Below are 24,569 nucleotides of genomic sequence, written 5' to 3' on the forward strand. Positions count from 1 at the left end.
CCACTCGGCTCACCAGCTTCTCCGACCACGGGGCTCAGCTTCCCTCCTCCTGCTGCCAAGCTTGGTTCATGTGGTTGCTTCTGCCCAGAATACTCTCAGCCCCTCTACCACTTGCCCGGGGCCCCACCCCTCATTCTTAGTAGGGGAATAGGAAAGGTAGGCAATTCCCCCAAACCTCTTTGCTCCATTCCCCTCCTCCCCCAATAAGCCCCCGTGGCTCTCGCCACCTAGGCTGCAAACTGAAATGCCTGCAGGAACCCAGCAAGAGACCCAAGTGAGCCAGCCGGGCCTCAGCCCTACCCCCGTCACAGGCCAGCTTGTTTGAACATCCTGGCAGCTGTATCTTCCAATATTCTCAGAACCTGACTATCTCTCACCATCTTCACTCCCATCACCCCAGCCAGAGCCACCCTCTCTCTTGCTTGGATTTCACCAGTAGACCCTTAGCTGGTCTCCCCAATCCTCACCACCAACCCCTAGCCTGTTCTCCATGCCAGAGGGACCTGTTAAAACCTAAGTCAGGCCATGGCCATGCTCCAAAAGACACCCAGAGCTCCAATCTCACAGCTCAAGCCCTTCCCAGGGCCAAGTCTCCACACAGCCACCGTGACCTCTCTAGCCTCATTCCCTGCTTTCTCCACCTCCTCAGCTTCCTGCAGCACACCAGGTGCGTTCCTACCCCAGGGCCTCCACACACACAGCTCCCATCATCCCTCAAATACCTACACAGCTCCCTCCCCAGGGTCTCCACACACAGAGCTCCCATCATCCAGAGCACCCTTCCCTCAAATAACTACACAGCTCCCTCCCCAGGGCCTCCACACACAGAGCTCCCATCATCCAGAGCACCCTTCCCTCAAATACCTACACAGCTCCCTCTCCACCACCTTCAAGCATCTGCCTGCACCAGCTTTTCCGTGAGGCCTGCCTAGACCACTCTATTCAAAACACATGTGCACACATGTGCACCCACCTTCCCAACCCCTTTCTTCTCTCCAGAGCGCCGCCACCTTGAAATACATTTAACATCGGATGCTCCCCTCCTAAAAGTACTGGATCTTTGTTTTGTTCAGTAATTATCAGTCACACAGTACTCACTCAGTCCTGTTCTTCCTGTTGGTGTTATACTAATTATTGAATGAATGCCTCACCTCAGAAGATGGCTCCTACTCAGCTCTAGTCAACGGTGGCTATGCAGGACTGAAAAGTTCATATTGTCGCAGATTCCTGTTCTTTCAAAAGAAGCCAAAATTCTTTTTGTTTTTTGTTTGTTTGTTTGTTTTTGAGATGGAGTCTCGCTCTGCTGCCCAGGCTGGAGTGCAGTGACTCGATCTTGGCTCACTGCAACCTCTGCCTCTCAGGTTCAAGCGATTCTCCTGCCTCAGCCTCCCAAGTAGAGTAGATGCGATTACAGGCACCTATCACCAGGCCTGGCTAATTTTTGCATTTTTAGTAGAGATGGGGTTTCACCATGTTGGCCAGGCTGGTCTCGAACTCCTGACCTCAAATGATCCACCCACCTCGGCCTCCCAAAGTGCTGGGATTACAGGCGTGAGCCACCACACCCGGCCAAAATCCCAGATTTTTACACACAAATTTCTCCAAATGTTAAATGTTGGCAATTGACTAAATTTGTTTCAAAGACACTGATGGCAAAACCCAAGCTCCCCAGCTCCATATCCTTGGCCCCAGAGGTCTTGCCCGCTGATCCCTCCTGCCCCATCAGCTTCCCCTCAGCCCCCCGCCTGCGATCACGCGGGCTCCGTCTTGGAGCCTTCGTTCCCGCTGGGGGCTCATCCCGAAGCTCCTTCACCACACAGGTGAGTGAGCCCCAGCCCATCCCCCGGCACCCACCCAAGTGGCCCAGTGGTTTGGTCATGGACACGCACGGCCCCCCAGCAGGAGCAGGAAACAGTGCCCTCCCTCTGGCTGGGAACACAGACCTTGAGTGGCAACTTCACGACTTTTATTTGTGGTGCCTGTGCTTTATCTCGAAAATACCTTCTCCCCCTGCCCCAGACAGTGGGCGGGGAGGGGGCAGCAAAAAATAGAAGACGTCCCTCCCTATTGCACATGGACCCTATATACAGGCCCACCTGGCTGAGGCTGGCGGGACTCTTGGCACATTCTTGGATCCCTGCTCAGGAGGGGAGGGGTGACGGGGTGGCATCACACGTGAGATGGGGACCTCCAGGCGGCCACTCTGGTCCTGGCTACTGATCCTTGCACTTCTTGGTCCTCAGTTACTTCCTGGTCCCGTCTCTGGCCCTGGTCCCCTCTGGCAACGTCCCCCTGCTTGGCTCGGTCTCCCACCTCCATCCTGGCCTCGAGTGGCCCCCTCGGCTCCTGGGGACTCTGCTCCCCTCCCAGTCCGGAGGTCCCAGGGGGGCTATGGCTTCTCTGAGACTTCCCCCGGAGCCCTGTCACTCGTGTTCACACGGGGGAAGGGTGCGTGTGGCAGAAGCAGCTGTATAAATACGGGTGCGGGGAAGTCCCTCCGGGTCACTTGGAGAGTTTGCTGATGACGCGGATCAACGCTGCATTCTCATCCTTGAGGCGCTGGTTGTCAGCGCGGAGGTCAGACAGGGCCTGGGGGACGGCAAGGGTCAGCTGGGCAGCCCTGGCGGGTTGCGCCCCCACCCACCCTCCGCCCTCTGCCCACAGCCCCCACAGCCCCCACCTTCAGCTCCTCCTCCAGCTCTGCGGCCTTGCGTTCCAGGGCCCTGCGCTCCTGGAATGAACAGCGAAAGTGCAGAAACCGAGTGAGGCTGAGGAGGGCAGGGGAAGGCCAGGGGCCAGCTGGGAAGGGCAATGTGGCTCTCTTGGTCCAAACTTAGGGATGTGAGGCTGGGGACGCCTCTGGCCCCCATCCCCACTGCCCCTACTCACGAATCTCTCCAGTTCCAGGAGGGCTGGCCTCTCAGCGAAGCGTTCTTGCCTCTGGTGAGGACACAGAAAGCACAGGGGTCAGCAGGAGAAGCCAGCACTGCTCTGAAGGGTCCTAGGCTCCTGCTGGGGACCCGCCCGCCCACTAGGCAGCCCACAAGCCCCTCCCCCAGGGGCCAGGCCCCGCCACCGGCAGGCCCACAGCCCCATCCCCTCGCTCAGACTCCGCCTCCGAGATCTCGGCCCCGCCCCTCAAGTGAAGCCCAGCCCCGCCGGCACCCCCAGGCCAGGCTCTACCTCCCAGCAGTCTGAGCCCCACCCAGGCGGCCCTGCCAGTTCCGGTGACCCCGGCCTCGGCGCCCTTACCTGCGTGGCCCGCTCCAGCTCCACCTTGAGCTGCGCCAGCCGCAGCGTGGTCTCGGTCAGGGCCTCGCGAAGCCGCTCGTTCTCCCTGCGCAGCTCTGCATACAGCTGGGGGTCAGGTAGAAGAGGGTCAGGTGGAGGATGGGGGCGATGCTGGGGGGCGGGGAAGCCAGGAAGCTGGGCACCCAGCAGGCAAAGCCCCGACGGAGGGGTGGGATCGCACCGTCCTAAAGCCTCCGTCTGGCTCCTCCGATTCTGGCTCAGGTTCTGGGTTGAGGTCCCGCTGCGACCGCTGCCTGCGGGCTGAGGGGCCGCCCTCCAGGGTGCTGGGGCAGGGGCGGAGCGCGCGTCAGGGGCCGGCCCGGCCCGCACGCAGACCCCACCTCTCCCACCCCGCCCCTACCTGGACTCCTGGCTGCGGTCAGCCGGCTCCGCCTCCTCCCCCTGTGGGCAGGTAGACGAGGGTTCAATGGGTATGGGAGGGACTTTAGCGGGTATGGGAAGGGCTTTGCCCGCCCCCCGGCCCACCCTCTGCACCAGCTCGGCCCCACCTGAGCCCCTCACCTCCGCAGGCCCCCTCCACTCCTTTCCGACCTTGCGATGCTCCCTGGCCGCCTGCGGTCCTGGACCCTGCCCGTCGGGAGCCTCTGCTGGGGGAGGGGCAGGAATCAGCCCAGGCACCTCCAGAGCCCCCTCTGGGTGCCTGGGTCCCCGGGTCAAGCCCCCAGGAAAGCAAGAAGACTATGGGAGAAACTGGATGATTCCCTGGGAATGACCTCCCCGAGAGCAGACCTCACCTCTCTGGGCAGGGCTGTCAGAGTTCTCCACTCCAGGGACGCGGGGCCTTCGGGAAGGGTCCTGTCGGGAGGGGGAGGCGAGTCAGGGAACCAGGACATCCCGCAGCACCCCACGCGCCCTCGCTGACCCCTCTCACCAGGCTCTGCGCCGGCTTCTCTGACTCTGGGGCCTTCCCTGCAGCCTTTTCTGCCTCCTTCAGGTCTGTCAGAGTCACACCCTGGCAGGGAAAGGGGACAGTCAGGGGACGCTGGGGTCAGGGCCCAGCCCCTCCTCCCTCAGACCCAGGAGTCCAGACCCCAGCCCCTCCTCCCTCAGACCCAGGAGTCCAGACCCCCCAGCCCCTCCTCCCTCAGACCCAGGAGTCCAGAACCCAGCCCCTCCTCCCTCAGACCCAGGAGTCCAGCCCCCAGCCCCTCCTCCCTCAGACCCAGGAGTCCAGCCCCCAGCCCCTCCTCCCTCAGACCCAGGAGTCCAGACCCCAGCCCCTCCTCCCTCAGACGCAGGAGTCCAGACCCCCAGCCCCTCCTCCCTCAGACCCAGGAGTCCAGACCCCCAGCCCCTCCTCCCTCAGACCCAGGAGTCCAGACCCCCAGCCCCTCCTCCCTCAGACCCAGGAGTCCAGCCCCCAGCCCCTCCTCCCTCAGACCCAGGAGTCCAGACCCCAGCCCCTCCTCCCTCAGACCCAGGAGTCCAGACCCCAGCCCCTCCTCCCTCAGACGCAGGAGTCCAGACCCCCAGCCCCTCCTCCCTCAGACCCAGGAGTCCAGACCCCAGCCCACCCCACACCTGTGTGGACCTCCGAGACTGGCGCATGAGACGGGAGCGAGCTTTTCTCTGGGATTCCGACTCCTCATCCCGCACAGGCATCTGGTAGGACCTGAGGGAAGGGTCCCAACCTCAGACAGGGAACCTGGGGACCCTGTCCCATTCCGTGGCTGACACCCTCCGCGGGAAGCAAGTTCTGTGGGAGGGGACTCCAACTCCCAGCAGACCTGGGGCCAGCTCTCCCTCAGGAGCCCACCCAAAGCCCTGGGACTCCTGCTTGACATCGTCTCTCCCTGCTGGGGGTGGGGGCCGCAGCTTCCTGCCCTGGCCTCTTCACCTCCGTCGGTCCCGGGAGTCCGCTGGGGGCACCGTGGAGGCTGTGGGGACGTTTGGCTTCGCTGGGGATTCAGGCTCCGGAATCCTGGAGGGAGGCGAGGAGTTCTCCAAGCAAGGAGGAGGCTTGGTGACCTCAGACCTGCATCAATTCATTCATTCCACAAACATTACCCAGGTGCATTGTGTGCCGGCACTGGAGATGCAGCCGTAAGCAAAAGAAACAAATTATCTGGGCCACAACAGAGTCAGAGCTGAGCAGAAATACACAAAACCCACAATAGCCATGAAAAGACCAGCACACTACCCAACCGGTCAGAAGGGTAAAGGACTCTGGACAGAAGCAGCAGTGCGAGAACTGACAGCGGGAGGGTGTGCATGTGCAGACGGCGCCGTGGTGGCAGCAGGGTGGTCAGTGCGCACCTCGGGGTGGGGGGAAGATAGGGGAGAAGGTGACGTTTCAACACAGACCTGAGGGAGGGAGAAAGCCCCCAGGAGGAACACAGCACAGGCTCTGGAGTGGCAGCACGAACCAGACTCCAGGGGGTACATGGTCTCACTCAGGTTCACACGGACAGGCTTGGAACCCACATCTGCCACCCACCCCTGAGGGGCCCAGGCCCTGGGGACTCACAGGACAGAGGGCTCCGGCAGCTTCCGGGAGGGGGTCGGGGTAATTCTGGCAAGGTGGAGCTCCTTGGCCTGTGTGGAGAGGAGAAGGGGAGGAAGGGGCAGTTCCCTCGACTGGGCAGGGGCCTGGGCCTGGACCCGGCCCAACCCTCACTCACCTGAGTGGAGGTCCCTTCCAGCCAGGAGGAGGAAGCCGAGCGCTGCAGCCCAGCCCCTGGGGCTCCCCCCGCTGTCCGCCTTTCCGGGGGACCCAGGGCACCAGAACTCCCTGTCTTCAGGAGGCCAAAGCGCCTGGAGAAGGGGGCCTCTTCAGGCGGCTGGGAGAAGGAGGAGGTCTCAGTTAGAGAGAAAGGATCCCTATTCTCAGACCTTAAGGGTTAGCCCCCAAAGGACTGCAACAAACTACAATTCCCATCAGCCCCCGGGGCAGGCACAGCCTAAAAAGGAAGCCGGTTGTCCAGGAGGTCTCTGGGAACTATAGTCTTCGCCCTATCCGCCCCTGCCAGACGTTCACAAGCTGTATGGAATCCCACCTCCGGGCCCTCCCAGCCTCACAGGACCTCTCAGGGCATCCACTCACCACGGGACTCTTAGGGCTGGGGTGCGGCGGGGAGGAGACGCCATTGAGGGTTCTGGGTTCTGCAGGGGGTGGTTCTGTGATGTGGGAACACCGGGCAGGTCACAGAAGATGCCAGTTGCCTCTAGATTCAGAGAACCCGACCCCTCCTCCCTCAGACCCAGGAGTCCAGATTCAGGCCCCTCACCGGTGGGACCTTCTTCCCCCTCATCCTCGTCCTGGATGGGGGGACCCCCAGCCCCACCAGGCCGGCGCTCCTTGGACAAGTCCTGGAGGGAAATCTTCTCGCGACTGCTCAGACGACACACAGAGCTCCTGTTGGGGAAGGAGAGGGTGCTGGGGTACAAGCCCGGGGCCTCCAGCCACCCCGCCAGCCCTGGACTCCTCCCTCCCTATACCTTCTGTGTTTGCTGCTAGAGGGCGCTTGGGGCTCCTGGCCCCGGCTCTGGGAAGCTTCTTTTTGGTTCCGAAGCTGCAAGGAGGGAAGGGGGCTGCAGGGGAGGGGTGGAGCACACGTGCCCCACAGCGACACCACCACAAACAGCTGTGCAGGAGCTCACTGCCCAGGCGGGCACCGAGGGCTCGTGGGCTTACTGGTTTTCCTACAGATGGCCACACACCTCAGGGACAGGAGGTGCCCTGCGTCCAGCAGGCGCCCGCAGCTACCACGTGCAGGCACTGCCGTCTTGTCCTCACGGCCCCCACCCATGAGAAGCCTCCAGTCTCATCCCCAGAGGGGTCCTTCTAGCTCCCAGGGGAGACCTGCTTAGACCTCACCCCGACCCCTCAGCATACCCAGGGCACTGGTGGGCCCTCAGCTGCCCCGGCTCCTGCAGCCAGCACTCTCCTCCTCCTTCCCACACAGTTCACCACCGTCTTCACACCTTCCCCACACAGTTCACCACCGTCTTCACACCTTCCCCACACAGCTCACCACTGTCTTCACACCTTCCCCGCACAGTTCACCATCTTCACACCTTCCCCACACAGTTCACCAGTCTTCACACCTTCCCCACAGTTCACCACCGTCTTCGCCCCTTCCCCACACAGTTCACCACCATCTTCACACCTTCCCCACACAGCTCACCACCGTCTTCACACCTTCCCCACAGTTCACCACCATCTTCACACCTTCCCCACACAGCTCACCACCGTCTTCACACCTTCCCCACACAGCTCACCACCGTCTTCACCCCTTCCCCGCACAGCTCACCACCGTCTTCACACCTTCCCCACACAGCTCACCACCGTCTTCACACCTTCCCCACACAGCTCACCACCGTCTTCACACCTTCCCCACGCAGTTCACCACCATCTTCACACCTTCCCCACACAGCTCACCACCGTCTTCACACCTTCCCCACACAGTTCACCACCGTCTTCACCCCTTCCCCACACAGTTCACCACCGTCTTCACCCCTTCCCCGCACAGCTCACCACCGTCTTCACACCTTCCCCACGCAGTTCACCATCTTCACACCTTCCCCACACAGCTCACCACCGTCTTCACACCTTCCCCACGCAGTTCACCACCGTCTTCACACCTTCCCCACGCAGTTCACCACCGTCTTCACACATTCCCCACAGTTCACCACCATCTTCACACCTTCCCCACACAGCTCACCACCGTCTTCACACCTTCCCCGCACAGTTCACCGTCTTCACACCTTCCTCACGCAGTTCACCACCGTCTTCACACCTTCCCCACACAGCTCACCACCGTCTTCACACCTTCCCCACACAGTTCACCGTCTTCACACCTTCCCCACGCAGTTCACCACCGTCTTCACCCCTTCCCCGCGCAGTTCACCACCGTCTTCACCCCTTCCCTGCAGTTCACCACCGTCTTCACCCCTTCCCCGCGCAGTTCACCACCGTCTTCATCCCTTCCCCGCAGTTCACCACCGTCTTCACCCCTTCCCCGCAGTTCACCACCGTCTTCACACCTTCCCCACACAGCTCACCACCGTCTTCACACCTTCCCCGCACAGTTCACCACCGTCTTCACACCTTCCCCACACAGTTCACCACCGTCTTCACACCTTCCCCGCACAGTTCACCGTCTTCACACCTTCCCCACGCAGTTCACCACTGTCTTCACACCTTCCCCACGCAGTTCACCGTCTTCACACCTTCCTCATGCAGTTCACCACCGTCTTCACACCTTCCCCACACAGCTCACCACCGTCTTCACACCTTCCCCGCACAGTTCACCACCGTCTTCACCCCTTCCCTGCACAGTTCACCATCTTCACACCTTCCCCGCACAGTTCACCACTGTCTTCACACCTTCCCCACACAGCTCACCGTCTTCACCCCTTCCCCGCACAGTTCACCACCGTCTTCACACCTTCCCCGCACAGTTCACCACCGTCTTCACCCCTTCCCCACGCAGTTCACCACCGTCTTCACCCCTTCCCCACGCAGTTCACCACCGTCTTCACCCCTTCCCCACGCAGTTCACCACCGTCTTCACCCCTTCCCCACGCAGTTCACCACCGTCTTCACACCTTCCCCACGCAGTTCACCACCGTCTTCACACCTTCCCCACGCAGTTCACCACCGTCTTCACCCGTTCCCCACGCAGTTCACCGTCTTCACCCCTTCCCCACGCAGTTCACCACCGTCTTCACACCTTCCCCACGCAGCTCACCACCGTCTTCACACCTTCCCCACGCAGCTCACCACCGTCTTCACACCTTCCCCACACAGCTCACCACCGTCTTCACACCTTCCCCACGCAGTTCACCACCGTCTTCACACCTTCCCCACGCAGTTCACCACCGTCTTCACACCTTCCCCACGCAGTTCACCACCGTCTTCACCCCTTCCCCGCAGTTCACCACCGTCTTCACCCCTTCCCCACACAGCTCACCACCGTCTTCACACCTTCCCCACACAGTTCACCACCGTCTTCACACCTTCCCCGCGCAGTTCACCACCGTCTTCACACCTTCCCCGCGCAGTTCACCACCGTCTTCACACCTTCCCCGCGCAGTTCACCACCGTCTTCACACCTTCCCCGCGCAGCTCACCACCGTCTTCACACCTTCCCCGCGCAGTTCACCACCGTCTTCACACCTTCCTCGCGCAGTTCACCACCGTCTTCACACCTTCCCCGCGCAGTTCACCGTCTTCACCCCTTCCCCGCGCAGTTCACCACCGTCTTCACCCCTTCCCCGCGCAGTTCACCACCGTCTTCACCCCTTCCCCGCGCAGTTCACCACCGTCTTCACCCCTTCCCCGCGCAGTTCACCACCGTCTTCACCCCTTCCCCGCAGTTCACCACCGTCTTCACCCCTTCCCCACACAGTTCACCACCGTCTTCACACCTTCCCCACGCAGTTCACCACCGTCTTCACACCTTCCTCACGCAGTTCACCACCGTCTTCACCCCTTCCCCGCGCAGTTCACCACCGTCTTCACCCCTTCCCCATGCAGTTCACCACCGTCTTCACCCCTTCCCCGCGCAGTTCACCACCGTCTTCACCCCTTCCCCGCAGTTCACCACCGTCTTCACCCCTTCCCCGCAGTTCACCACCGTCTTCACCCCTTCCCCGCAGTTCACCACCGTCTTCACCCCTTCCCTGCAGTTCACCACCGTCTTCACCCCTTCCCCACGCAGTTCACCACCGTCTTCACCCCTTCCCCACACAGTTCACCACCGTCTTCACCCCTTCCCTGCAGTTCACCACCGTCTTCACCCCTTCCCCACACAGTTCACCACTGTCTTCACACCTTCCCCACACAGTTCACCATCTTCACACCTTCCCCACAGCTCACCGTCTTCACACCTTCCCCACAGCTCACCACCGTCTTCACACCTTCCCCACACAGCTCACCGTCTTCACACCTTCCCCGCGCAGTTCACCACCGTCTTCACCCCTTCCCCGCGCAGTTCACCACCGTCTTCACCCCTTCCTCGTGCAGTTCACCACCGTCTTCACACCTTCCCCGCGCAGTTCACCGTCTTCACCCCTTCCCCGCGCAGTTCACCACCGTCTTCACCCCTTCCCCGCGCAGTTCACCACCGTCTTCACCCCTTCCCCGCGCAGTTCACCACCGTCTTCACCCCTTCCCCGCGCAGTTCACCACCGTCTTCACCCCTTCCCCGCAGTTCACCACCGTCTTCACCCCTTCCCCACACAGTTCACCACCGTCTTCACACCTTCCCCACGCAGTTCACCACCGTCTTCACACCTTCCTCACGCAGTTCACCACCGTCTTCACCCCTTCCCCGCACAGTTCACCACCGTCTTCACCCCTTCCCCGCGCAGTTCACCACCGTCTTCACCCCTTCCCCGCGCAGTTCACCACCGTCTTCACCCCTTCCCCGCAGTTCACCACCGTCTTCACCCCTTCCCCGCAGTTCACCACCGTCTTCACCCCTTCCCCGCAGTTCACCACCGTCTTCACCCCTTCCCTGCAGTTCACCACCATCTTCACCCCTTCCCCATGCAGTTCACCACCGTCTTCACCCCTTCCCCACACAGTTCACCACCGTCTTCACCCCTTCCCTGCAGTTCACCACCGTCTTCACCCCTTCCCCACACAGTTCACCACTGTCTTCACACCTTCCCCACACAGTTCACCATCTTCACACCTTCCCCACAGCTCACCGTCTTCACACCTTCCCCACAGCTCACCACCGTCTTCACACCTTCCCCACACAGCTCACCGTCTTCACACCTTCCCCGCGCAGTTCACCACCGTCTTCACCCCTTCCCCGCGCAGTTCACCACCGTCTTCACACCTTCCCCACACAGTTCACCACCGTCTTCACACCTTCCCCACACAGTTCACCGTCTTCACACCTTCCCCACACAGTTCACCGTCTTCACACCTTCCCCGCACAGTTCACCACCGTCTTCACACCTTCCCTGCACAGTTCACCACCGTCTTCACACCTTTGTACTGGGAGGGCCCTTCATTCCTGCCCTTCTAGCAAACTCTTAGTGCTGTAGTACTCACGTCTTCCAGAAAGTGTCCCCAGATGCTCCCAGGCTGGGCTCCCCCCATATCTGGGCCCCCTGAGCTGACCCTGCCCCACCCATTAAACCCCTCATGGCCGTATCACCCTCAGGCCGGAAGCCACCATGCTCCTTGCCTGGCACTCGTGGCCCTCCCGGGTCTGCCCTGCCTTACGCTTCCCTCCCTGGGCACCTCAGGGCACCCACACTTGCCCCCCAGCCTGTATGAGATCTTCTCCTACATCCGTCAGCCTCCACTTCGCTCCTGCCAACCTTTCAAAAGAGGAAGCTGTCTCCGCTCCCCTGCCCACGCACCAGAAGCCCTAGGCCTGGCCTCGGGAGCTTCCTGTCACCTCACAGAGCTCACTGAACGCTGGCATGGCTCTAGTGCTTTCCAGGGGCACGTACTCCCCCAAGCTCCTGACAGCACAATCCACGTGTCACGCATGACCCCTCATACAGGTGCGCACCATACCATTCCCATTTGACAGATAAGGAAACTGAGGCCCGGAAAGGAAAGTGGCTGGCTGAGACTCACGGCAGATCCATGGCAGAGCCGGGATTCCAACCCAGGCAGTCTGGCCAAGGCTCACGCCCTTCACTCCTTCACTCTAAGTTTTCCCAGCAAGGCTGCCCCGGGGATGGCTGGGGGACACCTTGTGGGTGACCAGCCCAGCCTGAGTCTAGGACAATCCTGCACATGGCTGCTGCCAAGGGCCACCCTGAGGTGATGAGGTGTGCTAAGCAACCTCATCAGGGTGTCAGACAACCCTGTCCAAATCCTTCTGCCGCCCCCACCACCAGGCAGGCAGGAAGCTCTGCAGCCCCATCTCTGTCCTGCCCCAGCTGGGGTTCTCTCCTGAGGCTGGGGCTGGGGCTGGGTCACCAAGAGGGAAATAGCAGGTCGCTGGGGTGGTGGGTGTCAGAAGTCGGGGGGGTTCCCCCTCTGCACCCTCCTCTGAGGAGCTGAGGGGACATGGGGAGTCTGGGGTAAGCCCCTCAGCCCTGACACTCACGTCCTCCTGTTTCCGGGCCAGTTCCTCCAACAGGCTCAGTACTTCCTCATCGGCCAGGTCACAGGGACGCTGCCCCTGGGTCAGGGGAGGAGCAGGATCAGACAATGAAGGAGGTGGGGGGCCCTCCCCACGCCCTGCCCCTCACCAGCCTGGGCACTGGCCCTCACCGCGTGGGTCAGTGAGTCCATGCCCCCGCCATGCTCGGCCAGCAGGCGGCAGGCATCCTCCACGCCCCAGTGTGCCGCCGCGTGCAGGGGAGTCCAGCCGTCCCCGTCCCGGAGCTCCGGGTCGTAGCCAGCCTGAAGGAGCAACCTGGGGGCCAGGGAGGCTCAAGGTCAGAGGCCAAGGCGGGGCCCTTGGCCAAGGGCTGATTTCGGCCAGCGGTTTGGTAACGAGGTCCCAGGCCACGAGACTGAAACGTCCCTGGACAGGCTGGTAAAGAGCCACTGCCCAGCATCAGCTGCCACAAGAGGCCCCTCTGCACCAGGCCTTGTCCCTCCCCCTGGACCAGCAGTTACATGTTAAACCCTGACCCTGCAGGTGGCCTCTGGAACCTGCTCCTGGTGCTGGCAGGGGGTCACCCTGGCTGTGGGATTCCAAGGTGGCAGCAGTGGGGTGTAAGGAGGCAGCCCCGGAGGACGCAAGTGCAGGACCCTTGCCAGCCCCCATGCCTGTCAGAAGGATGGGACCCCCAAAGGGCTGTCTCAGGGCAGTAGTGTTCTAGGACCCAGGCTGGCTTAAAGCAGTGACTCCCAACCAGGGCAATGCTGTCCCCCAGGGGAGACCCGGCAGGTCTGCAGACATCTTTGTTGTCATAACTTAGGGCAAGGGTTAGTGGCATCGGCTGGGTGGAGGCCAGGGAGGCTGCTCCATACCCGGCAGCGCTCAGAGCGCTCAGCAGCAGCCCCACAAGGAGAGGGACCTGACCCAACATGCTGCCAGCGCCCAGGCTGAGAAACCCTCACCCGAGACAGTGTTCTGCGAGAAAACAATAACCACCTTAAACCATTCAATCTGAGGGCAAAGGCAGGGTTACAAGTCCAAGGCCACTCTCCAAGCTCAGCTTAACGGTAGGACGTGTCTATTTTTGGAGAACTGGAATGAGTTTCTGTGTCAACGAGAAAGAGCTTCACAAAGTGGGAACAGATGGACAGCCTGGGATATTCTACAAAGAGGCCTTATAAGCACAAGTCCCTCTCTCTGGTCCCGCCCACCTTGCCCTTCACCTTTCCCACGCTTTGCCCGGAGCTCACCCTGCCCCAGCTGTGCTGGGCCCTCGCTATTTCCCCAAGCGTCCGCTCGCCGCTGGCCTCTGCACTTGCTGCTCTCAGCCGGTCAGTGTTCTGTGCCCTGCAGCATCTCACGCTGAGCCCCTTTTTGGCAGTCACCACCCCCTCACCCCCCTGTCTCCTGACCCCAAAGCCCCTCCTCATCACACTTGTCTTCTCCCATAACCCTATTTATATCTTAAGCCAGCAGTTCTCAACTGGGGCAATGCTGCCCCCCCAGGGGACATTTGGCCACGTCCAGAGACATTTTTGGTTCTCACAACCAGGGATGCTCCCAACATCCCATAGGTGGAGGCCAGGGAGGCTGCCCCACATCCTGTGATGCACGGGACAGCCCCGCAGCAAGAGCGATCCGCCCAAAATGTCTGTCTCCCCACGAGGCTATGAGCCGCACACAGGCCCAGATCTGTCTTGTTTACCCATTTCCCTGGCACCTAACAGACTGCCTGGCACACAGCAGGGCTCAAAAATAAGCATCGAATGAGTAACATCAAATAAACGTATACCTCTACTCTGCAACAAGTGTTTTTTTGTTTTGGTTTGGTTTGGTTTTGAGATGGAGTCTCACAGTCACCCAGGCTGGAGTGCAGTGGCACGATCTCCACTGACTGCAACCTCTGCCTCCTGGGTTCAAGCAATTCTCCTGCCTCAGCCTTCCAGGTAGCTGGGATTACAGGTGCCTGCCACCATGCCCAGCTAATTTTTTGTATTTTTAATAGCGACGGGGTTTCACTGTGTTAGCCAGGCTGGTCTTGAACTCCTGACCTCATGATCCGCCTGCCTCGACCTCCCAAAGTGCTGGGATTACAGGCTTGATCCACCACGCCCAGCCTGCAACAGATCTTTGATGAGGAGAATGCTGGTTACATTATTTTAAAAATGCAGTCAGGCTAGGCACAGTGGCTCATGCCTATAATCCAGCACTCTGGGAGGCTGAGGCGGGCAGATCACTTGAGGTCAAGAGTTCGAGACCAGCCTGGCCAACGTGGCAAAACCTGTCTCTACTACAAACACAAAAATTAGCCGGGCATGGTGGAGCACACCTGTAATCACAGCTACTCAGGAGGTTGAGGCAGGAGAATTGCTTGAACCCAGGGGACAGAGGTTGCAGTGAGCTGAGACCGCGCCACTGCACTCCAGCCTGGCAACAGAGCGAGACTCCATCTCAAAAGTAAAAATAAAACAAAAAATGCAGTCAGTAGGTCTGAGTGTAAACATGTCCCCTTACAAAGGAGCAGCAATAACACTATAGTCATGAATATTTCTAAGTCCAAAGTGCTTCACTTCCACGAATATGGATTCCATTTCTCCCTTTACTAACAGTACCCACACAGGCCCCCCGGCCGGACACAGGCCACCCAGCTGAAGACAAATCTCCAACTGTTCCTGGCAGCGAGGAGCGGTCATGTGACTAGTGTCTGGCAAATGGGATGCTGGCGTTAAGTGGTGCCGCTTGCGGACTGCTCTCGTGAAAGGAATGGATGTTTGCTCCTTTGCCCCCTCTCTCTTCCTGCTGGCTGGGATGCAGGTGCAGTGGCAGGAGATGAAGCCGCCCCCAGGACTCAGGGGTGGAAGCCGTGGGAGGAAAAGGACACGGCCTCCAGGCCTGGGCACATCACTAGGCCCAACCATTTAGAGTTTCCAGTCGCCCTTGTCGTAAGGATCAGCTCAGGGATGGGCCCAGTCAGCAACAGAGCTGGGACTTGGCCAGACACTGAGGTCCAGGGGCTCTGCTTCAGCAGGTGCTAAGCCGAAGGGACAGCGGCCTGGAGCTGTTACAGGTGCTAAGCCAAAGGAACAGCGGCCTGGAGCGGTTAGAGGCATCTTATGTACCTCACCGAGAAAACCTGACTAAAAACTGTCAACATAGAGATGAGCAGAGACAGGGAGGAATTCATGTTAACTTCATTTTTATACTAAATAATAAAGTATATGATCACAAAAGAGAGAAGAGGGAACTGAAAAAAGAATGAGGAGCCTGAGGATGAGAACTGGAACCAACAACTTTAATAGAAAGGGGAAAGGCGGCCAAATAGGAACAAAATAAGACCTAAGACTGAGGTGAGGATGACAGAAAGGGAATGTGTACTATAACAATTTAAACTATATATGCACCTTGGTTGGGTGCAGTGGCTCACACCTGTAACCCCAGCATTTTGGAAGACTGAGGCAGGCAGATTACCTGAGGTCAGGAGTTCAAGAGCAACCTGGCCAACATGGAGAAACCCCATCTCTGCTAAAAATACGAGTTAGCCAAGTGTGGTGGCGCACTCTCATAGTCACAGCTACTGGGGAGGCCGAGGCAGGAGAATTCCTTGAACCTAGGAGGTGGAGGTTGCAGTGAGCTATGATCACACCACTGCACTCCAGCCTAGGTGATAGAGCGAGACTCCGTCTCAAAAACAAACAAAAATAAACTATATATGCACCAAATAAACTAGTCTTAAAATATATACAAATTGTAACTGACAGAACTATAAGAAGAAACAAAGTCCATAATCACAGCAAGAATTTAAATGCACCTCTCATAGTAACTGACAGAATAAGCAGTGGGTGAAATATCACTAAAGATAAAGCACTACAAATAAAACAGCATGATTACAAGGTTGACCTAATAACCTACAGAGAACACTGTACCTGATGACACCATTCTTTTCCGACTTACATGTACTGGGGTATATAAGGTAAAACGATACATTTCAAAAGCTAGAATCATATGGAACCCATTCTCTGACCACAATGCAATTAAGCCAGGAAAATAGTAACAAAATGATGACTAGAAGTCCTATATATTTTGAAATTAGGCCAAGCACAGTGGCTTACACCTGTAATCCCAGCACTTTGGTAGGCTGAGGTAGGCGGATCACTTGAGCCCAGGAGTTCGAGACAAGCCTGGGCCACATGGTGAAACCCCAACTCTACAAAAATTAGCGGGGCATGGTGGTGTGCGTCTGTAGTCCCCACTATTCAGGAGGCTGAGGTAGGAGGATCACCTGAGCCTGGGGAGTTTGAGGCTGCAGTGAGCCACGACTGTGCCACTGCACTCCAGCCTGGGTGATATAGCAAGACCCTGTCTAAAATAAATAAATAATAAAAGATTACAAATTGGGAAATATTTTACACTGAATGACAATAAAAAAAGACTGCACATTAAAACTTGTGGGTACAGCTAAGGCTGTATTTAGAGGGAAATACATAGCCTTCGGTACATACATTTAAAAAGAAAGGGAAAGGACAAGATCCACAGGAAGGTATAAGACAGCAAGATGGAACAGACTGGCCCAACTCACCTCATCACCTCAATGTAGCCCTTGGCAGCAGCCACATGCAGGGCAGAGGCGCCTGTGCGGGGGTGCCGGGCCTCTGGCATGGCGCCCCCATTCAGCCAGCACCTCGTGTCATGAAGGAGCAATTCCTCTTCTGCCCGCTTGGCTGCCTCCACGTCCACACCTAGGAGGATAAGAGGCACGAAGTAGGACTCACACCCCGTGACCTGGAGTACCCAGGGTCATACACTGGGCTGGCCAGGGTTCAGCCCAGTGACTTGCCCAGAGCTCTTCCCCCTGCTCCCCTCTGAGACTCAGGAGGCCCAGACTAGCCCAGTTGTTTCCCAACTGTACTCCATGCAGTCGTGTGTCCCACTCAGGGTCTCTGAGTCAGCGCTAAGCACTGGGAAAATGGAGATCACAGGCCTTTCCCCATTTCAACCAGAAATTCACCGTATTTTTATTATTTTTAATATAAAACCATGGCCGGGTGCAGTGGCTCATGCCTGTAATCCCAGCAACTTTGAGAGGCCAAGGCAGGTGGATCACGAGCTCAGGACTTCAAGACCAGCCTAGCCAACACCGTGAAACCCCATCTCTACTAAAATTACAAAAAAAAAAAAAAAATTTAGCCAGGTGTGGTGGCAGGTGGCTGTAGTCCCAGCTACTTGGGAGGCTGAGGCAGGAGAATCGCTCGAACCCGGGAGTTGGAGGTTGCAGTGAGCTGAGATCACACCACTGCACTCCAGCCTGGGCAACACAGTGAGACTCTGTCAAAAAAAAAAAAAAAAAAATATATATATATATATATATACACACACAAAAATATAAATATAAAAAATATTTATATATTATATATAAAACCTATATATATGCATCTCCTATATATATAACACCTATATATACACATCTCCTGTATATATAAAACCTATATATATATATCTCCTATATATGTAACATATATAGACAGAAGTGGTAACATATATAGACAGACACCCAGGCTGGAGTGCAGTGGCACGATCTTGGCTCACTGCAACTTCTGCCTCCCAGGTTCAAGCGGTTCTCCTGCATCAGCTTCTTGAGTAGCTGGGATTACAGGCACACGCCACCACACCCAGCTAACTTTTGTATTTTTAATAGAGATGGGGTTTCATCATGTTGGTCAGGCTGGTCTTGAACTCCTGACCTCATGATCCACCCGCCGCAGCCTCCCAAAGTGCTGGAATTACAGGCAGGAGCCACCGCATCTGACCCTTTTTTTTTTTTGAGACAGGACCTCACACTGTCACCCAGGCTGGAGTACAGTGGTGCAATTATGGCTCACTGAAGCCTCAAATTCCCAGGCTCAAGGGATCCTCCTGCCTTGGCCTCCCAAAGCGCTGGGATTACCGGCATGAGCCACCACACGTGGCTGTGTCATTTCTTTAAAGGAGTCACCAACTGTTCAATCCTATTATAGCCGAATGGGTCTCAATTCAGGGAGGGGAAGGGAGGGTGACTGGCTTTTTATTCAACCACAGTCAGCGCCCTCTGCATGTCTGCTGCACATCCTTCTGCAATTTGCTTCTTGTGTTCAACATGTTGCTGAGATCTGTCTGTATCTGTAGACAGAGCCCTTGCCCAGGGATCAGAAAGCTATAGCTTGTGGGTGTTGACCACCTGTTGTGTTTTCTTTATCTTTCGTTGTGGTGGTGGTGGTGGTAAAATAAACAACATAAAATTTACCAACGTCCCTGTTTTAAAGTGCACAATTCAGTGGCATTTAGGATACCTCCAATATTATGCAACCATCACCACTATCTACTTCCTGAGCTTCTTCATGATCCCAAATGGATACTGTATCCAAGAAGAAGTCACTCCCAGCCAGGCACCATGGCTCATGCCTGTAATCCCAGTACTTTGGGAGGCCAAGATGGGAGATCACTTGAGCCCACTAGTTTGAGAACAGCCTGAGCAACACAGGGAGACCCTGTCTCTAGAAAAATAAAATTAGCTGGGCATGGTGGTGCACACCTATGGTCTCAGCTACTTGGGAGGCTGAGATGGGAGGATCACTTGGGCCCAGGAGGTCAAGGCTGCAGTGAGCCATTATCACTCCACCGCACTCCAGCCTGGGAGGCAGAGTGAGATCCTGTCTTAAAAAAAAAAAAAAAGTCACTTCTCAGACCTCCCTCCCCGCCAGCCCCTTGCACCCAGCAATCTTTCTGTCCCTGCGGATTTGCCTATTCTCAAAGGCGATTTTTGTCAATAAACGTGGGATGGAACACAGTCATTCCCATTCATTCACACACCATCCCTGGCAGTCTCCCGCTCCACAGCACTGGCGGAATAGTGGTGCCAGGCACGGTGTGTCCCGCAACACCTGAAACATTCGTTGTCTAGCCCTTTACAGAGAAAGTTTGCTGACCCCTGCTTAGATCACTCATTTAGAGTTTAGTGATTGATCCATCCTCTTTGGTGTGGGCTCCGACCTCTTACTACTGCAAACAATACTATGATGAACGTCTGCCCATGGTTGGGAAGGCCTCTCTCGGGCTGCCCAGGAGTGGAACTGCTAGAACAAGGCAAAGCTGGGGCCTTCGGCTATAATCCATGCCGACCAACCACTTCCCAAAGTAGCTGGAATCATCACCTTTCCCACCAGGCAGAAATCAGCTCCCGTGTCCGCCCTTGTCAGCACTTGGAGCTGTCCAACACTCGATTCCGCCTGCCTCCAAGGGTAACTCCCCCTCTTCCAGCTGACTTGGATGCTGGAATTCCAAGCGAGCTGGCTTCAAATGTTTCAAAAACACATCATGTCTTCTTCCTGCCAGTTCCATGCCCCTGTGCAAAGTGGCCAGGGAGGGTCCCTTCTGCGTAGGACATGGTGCTGCTGTGTGTCCCTGCAGCACAGCTGCTTGGGCCTACGAAAATCCATTCTCCCTTCCCCTGTGACCTCATCTTGACTTTCCTCACCCACACTTTGCCCCATATGGTTTCAATGTGACCGGGCCCATAGCCTGGCTCCAGGGTGCGCACATCACCAGGCCTTCCTGTCACCTTTGCAACAGTGATGGGCTCAGGAGCTGCCATCTGACCAAGGTGGCCCAGTGAGCATCACGCACAGGGCAAGAGGTGCTGCGTTTTGGCTGTGATATGGGCCTGCAGTAGGACCCATGCTGAGTGCCTCACAGAGAGAACCTGCCTAAGAGTGAAGCCAACAGAGTTCAGCAGAGTGATAGAGAGATGCTCTGGACTTCACTTGTGCCCCTGGATCAAGCTATGCCTAGAGCCCATATGGACTTCAGCTACATAAGGCCATAGACTGCCTTTAAAAAAAAAAAATGTGACCAGGCATGGTGACTCACGCCTGTAATCCCAGCACTTTGGGGGGCCGAGACGGGTGGATCAGCTGAGGTCAGGAGTTCAAAACCAACCTGGCCAACATGGTGAAACCCCATCTCTACTAAAAATACAAAAATTACCTGGGCATGGTGGCGGGTGCTTGTAATCCCACTTACTTGGAAGGCTGAGGCAGGAGACTCGCTTGAACCCGGGAGGCAGAGGTTGCAGTGAGTCAAGACCATGCCACTGCACTCCAGCCTGGGCAACAAGAGTGAAACTCCATTGCTGCCGTTTTTCACAATAGCAAAGACTTGGAACCAACCCAAATGTCCATCAATGATAGACTGGATTAAGAAAATGTGGCACATATACACCATGGAATACTATGCAGCCATAAAAAAGGATGAGTTCATGTCCTTTGTAGGGACATGGATGAAGCTGGAAACCATCACTCAGCAAACTATCGCAAGGACAGAAAACCAAACACTGCATGTTTTCACTCATAGGTGGGAACTGAACAATGAGAACACTTGGACACAGGAAGGGGAACATCACACACTGGGGCCTGTCGTGGGGTGGGGGGAGGGACAGCATTAGGAGATATACCTAATGTAAATGACGAGTTAATGGGTGCAGCACACCAACATGGCACATGTATACATATGTAACAAACCTGCACATTGTACACATGTACCATAGAACTTAAAGTATAAATTTAAAAAATAAAAAATAAAAATAAAAAAAAGAAACTCCATCTCAGAGTGAAAAAAATGTGGTAAAATACACACAGTATAAAATTTACCATCTTTTTTTTTTTTTTTTGAGATGCTGAGTCTTGCTCTGTTGCCCAGGCTGGAGTGCAGTGGTGAGATCTCAGCTCACTGCAACCTCCATCTCCTGGGTTCAAGCAGTTCTCCTGCCTCAGCCTCCCGAGTAGCTGGGACTATAGGTGTACATCGCTACGCCTGGCTAACTTTTATATTTTCAGCAGAGACGGGGTTTCACCATGTTGGCAGGCTGGTCTCAAACTCCTGACCTCAGGTGATCTGCCCACCTCGGCCTCCCAAAGTGCTGGATTACAGGCCTGAGCCACCGCGCCCAGCCTAAAATTTACCATTTTAACCCCAATTCAGTGGCATTAAGTAGTCACAATTGGTTGTTGTGCAACCAATCTCCAGAATTTTTTCATCTTGCAAAATTAAAATCATGTACCCTAGGTCAGGGACAATGGCTCACACCTGCAATCCCAGCACTTTGGGAGGCCAAGGTGGGTGGATCACTTGAGCTCAAGAGTTCCAGACTAGCCTGGGCAACGTGGTGAAACCCCGTCTCCACAAAAAATATAAAAATCATTTAAAAAAATGTGTACCCACTAAACTACTTCCTATTCTCCCCACTCCTCCCAGTCCCTGACTACAGCCATTCTACTGTCTGTCTCCATTATTTTGACTATTCTGGGTACCTCACAGACATGGAATCAGACAGTAATTGTCCTTCTGTGACTGGCTTATTTTCACTTTTCACTTAGCATAATGTCCTCAAGATACATCTACATTGTGTGTTTTTTGTTTTGTCTTGTTTTGTTTTTTGTTTTGAGACACAGTTTCCTCTTGTTGCTCAGGCTAGAGTGCAGTGGCACGATCTTGGCTCACCACAACCTCCACCTCCCAGGTTCAAGCGATTCTCCCGCCTCAGCCTCCTGAGCAGCTGAGGTTACAGGGATGTGCCACCACCCCCGGCTAATTTTGTATTTTTAGTAGAGACAGGGTTTCTCCATGTTGGTCAGGCTGGCCTCAAACTCCCGACCTCAGGTGATCCGCCCGCCTCGGCCTCCCTAAGTGCTGGGATGAAGACTGAATCATGTTCCACTGCATGGATGGGCCACATGTTGATTTTCCATTCATTCGATGACGGGCACTAGGTTGCTCCTACCTCTGGGTTATTGTGAACAATGCTATGAACATGGGTATATAAATTGCCTTTTTTGTTTTGGTTTATTTGGTTGAGACAGGGTCTTGCCTGTCCCCCAGGCTGGAGTGACCGTGGTTCACTGCATCTTCCACCTCCCAGGCTCAAGCAATCTTCTCACCTCAGCCTACTGAGTAGCTGGGAGCGCACGTGCATTCCCACGCCTGGCTAATGTGTTTTGTTTTATAGAGATGGGTTCTCACTAGGTTTCCCAGGCTGGTCTCAAACTCCTGGGCTCAAGAGATCCTCCCATCTTGGCCTCCCAAAGTGCTGGGCTTACAGGTCTGAGCCACTGTGCCAGGCCTCAAATGGCCTTTTCCGGCCTGAGCCAGGAGGAACGGGTTTTGGTTCTTGCAAAGAGTCATGCCCGATTCAGCCCGAGTCGACTGGGCCAGAGGACTTCGCGGTGTTGGAGGGAGCGGTGGCTCCAGGCCACGAGGTGACTGGCTGAGCAGATCACGTGCTCTCACTGAACCCCAGACCCAGAGAGAGGAAAACAGCAAGTAAGCCAGGGAAAGCGAAGGGGATGGTCGTGCCTGAGGCCGGTCTGTCTTCTCTCCCAGCCCTGCCTGTGAGTGGCTGCCAGGGCCACACTATGGCCAGAGCCAGTCTGGATGCCAGCACCTCGGGGAATTCTGCATTATGTGGGCGTGTCCTGCAGGGGGCGCAAAAGCCCCCGCCCTCCTTAGAGCTGGGGTGCAGCCTGTGACCCAGGTCCTGCGCACTGCAGCCCCTCTGAGGCTCCTGTGTGGAGCCGGGTGTCACGGGGTGTCACAGGCAGACGCCTTCTGATTTCGGGCCGCAGAGTCCCACCCCGAGCAGCGCGGCTGAGGGTCTTTCCAGTGGCCCCAGTGGTCTTCGTTCCTGGCTGATCCTACAAGCCAATATCCCCCACCAATGTATCCCTCCCAGCCTTCTCCTCACCCCACGGGAGGGAAGAAGCATGGCCCCCTCTGAGAAGCTGATGCAAGTTATGAGCAATTTCTGCAGGAAAATACAATGTCAGAAAGTTCACAGACCCCCTGGAGGCCATTCCCGGCCTCCCTGGGGTCCAAGGGAAAAGGAGGACTGATCCAGACAGAGGGAGCCTAAATCAACCAGATCTGGATCCCTAGCTGGGCCCTGAACCAGAGCGGGAGAGGCTACAAAGAATGTCAAGGAGAAACGCAGGCAACAGTGTAGCATCAAGGTTGGTGCAGAGGGTGATAGTGTAGCATCGAGGTTGGTGCGGTGGGTGAGAGTGTAGCGTCGAGGTTGGTGCGGTGGGTGAGAGTGTAGCGTCGAGGTTGGTGCGGTGGGTGAGAGTGTAGCGTCGAGGTTGGTGCGGTGGGTGAGAGTGTAGCGTCGAGGTTGGTGCGGTGGGTGAGAGTGTAGCGTCGAGGTTGGTGCGGTGGGTGAGAGTGTAGCGTCGAGGTTGGTGCGGTGGGTGAGAGTGTAGCGTCGAGGTTGGTGCGGTGGGTGAGAGTGTAGCGTCGAGGTTGGTGCGGTGGGTGAGAGTGTAGCGTCGAGGTTGGTGCGGTGGGTGAGAGTGTAGCGTCGAGGTGGGTGCGGTGGGTGACAGTGTAGCGTCGAGGTGGGTGCGGTGGGTGAGAGTGTAGCGTCGAGGTGGGTGCGGTGGGTGAGAGTGTAGCGTCGAGGTGGGTGCGGTGGGTGAGAGTGTAGCGTCGAGGTGGGTGCGGTGGGTGAGAGTGTAGCGTCGAGGTGGGTGCGGTGGGTGAGAGTGTAGCGTCGAGGTGGGTGCGGTGGGTGAGAGTGTAGCGTCGAGGTGGGTGCGGTGGGTGAGAGTGTAGCGTCGAGGTGGGTGCGGTGGGTGAGAGTGTAGCGTCGAGGTGGGTGCGGTGGGTGAGAGTGTAGCGTCGAGGTGGGTGCGGTGGGTGAGAGTGTAGCGTCGAGGTGGGTGCGGTGGGTGAGAGTGTAGCGTCGAGGTGGGTGCGGTGGGTGAGAGTGTAGCGTCGAGGTTGGTGCGGTGGGTGAGAGTGTAGCGTCGAGGTTGGTGCGGTGGGTGAGAGTGTAGCGTCGAGGTTGGTGCGGTGGGTGAGAGTGTAGCGTCGAGGTAAGTGCGGTGGGTGATAGTGTAGCATCGAGGTTGGTGCGGTGGGTGAGAGTGTAGCGTCGAGGTTCGTGCGGTGGGTGAGAGTGTAGCATCGAGGTGAGTGCGGTGGGTGATAATGTAGCATCAAGGTTGGTGCAGTGGGTAAGAATGTAGCATCGAGGTTGGTGCGGTGGGTCAGAGTGTAGCATCAAGGTCAACACAGGGGGTAGTGTGTTGCATCCCTACTGTGGTTCTGCAGGAGGTTTTCCTTGTGGCAGGAGATACCTGCTGTGCATCAGGCGAAGATGTACAATGCCTGCAACACAGTCTCAAAATGGCCGGGCTCACGCCT

General features: G+C 56.8%; 1 protein-coding gene across 2 annotated transcripts in view; it reads right to left on the minus strand.

Moving 5' to 3' along the window:
• Positions 1 to 1,944: 1,944 nt before the first annotated feature.
• PPP1R12C (protein phosphatase 1 regulatory subunit 12C) overlaps positions 1,945 to 24,569 on the minus strand; it is a 29,649-nt gene continuing 7,024 nt past the window's right edge. Inside the window, exons 4-22 of one of the 2 annotated variants that reach the window (XM_034944331.3) lie at positions 16,918 to 17,077; positions 12,506 to 12,650; positions 12,339 to 12,413; positions 6,751 to 6,824; positions 6,540 to 6,667; positions 6,356 to 6,429; positions 5,934 to 6,092; positions 5,780 to 5,847; positions 5,150 to 5,287; positions 4,834 to 4,924; positions 4,184 to 4,264; positions 4,047 to 4,107; positions 3,814 to 3,896; positions 3,653 to 3,693; positions 3,473 to 3,575; positions 3,253 to 3,357; positions 2,890 to 2,940; positions 2,681 to 2,731; positions 1,945 to 2,589 (exon numbers count right to left, since the gene is read on the minus strand). In XM_034944331.3, coding sequence (XP_034800222.1) covers positions 2,503 to 2,589; positions 2,681 to 2,731; positions 2,890 to 2,940; positions 3,253 to 3,357; positions 3,473 to 3,575; positions 3,653 to 3,693; positions 3,814 to 3,896; positions 4,047 to 4,107; positions 4,184 to 4,264; positions 4,834 to 4,924; positions 5,150 to 5,287; positions 5,780 to 5,847; positions 5,934 to 6,092; positions 6,356 to 6,429; positions 6,540 to 6,667; positions 6,751 to 6,824; positions 12,339 to 12,413; positions 12,506 to 12,650; positions 16,918 to 17,077 — 1,775 coding nt within the window. In that variant the 3' untranslated portion in view covers positions 1,945 to 2,502. Of the gene's footprint in view, positions 2,590 to 2,680; positions 2,732 to 2,889; positions 2,941 to 3,252; positions 3,358 to 3,472; positions 3,576 to 3,652; positions 3,694 to 3,813; positions 3,900 to 4,046; positions 4,108 to 4,183; positions 4,265 to 4,833; positions 4,925 to 5,149; positions 5,288 to 5,779; positions 5,848 to 5,933; positions 6,093 to 6,355; positions 6,430 to 6,539; positions 6,668 to 6,750; positions 6,825 to 12,338; positions 12,414 to 12,505; positions 12,651 to 16,917; positions 17,078 to 24,569 lie in introns of both variants that reach the window. The other variant, XM_034944330.3, reaches the window with a different exon arrangement.

The sequence above is a fragment of the Pan paniscus genome, chromosome 20 (assembly GCF_029289425.2).
Source record: "Pan paniscus chromosome 20, NHGRI_mPanPan1-v2.0_pri, whole genome shotgun sequence".
Taxonomy (NCBI): Eukaryota; Metazoa; Chordata; class Mammalia; order Primates; family Hominidae; genus Pan; species Pan paniscus.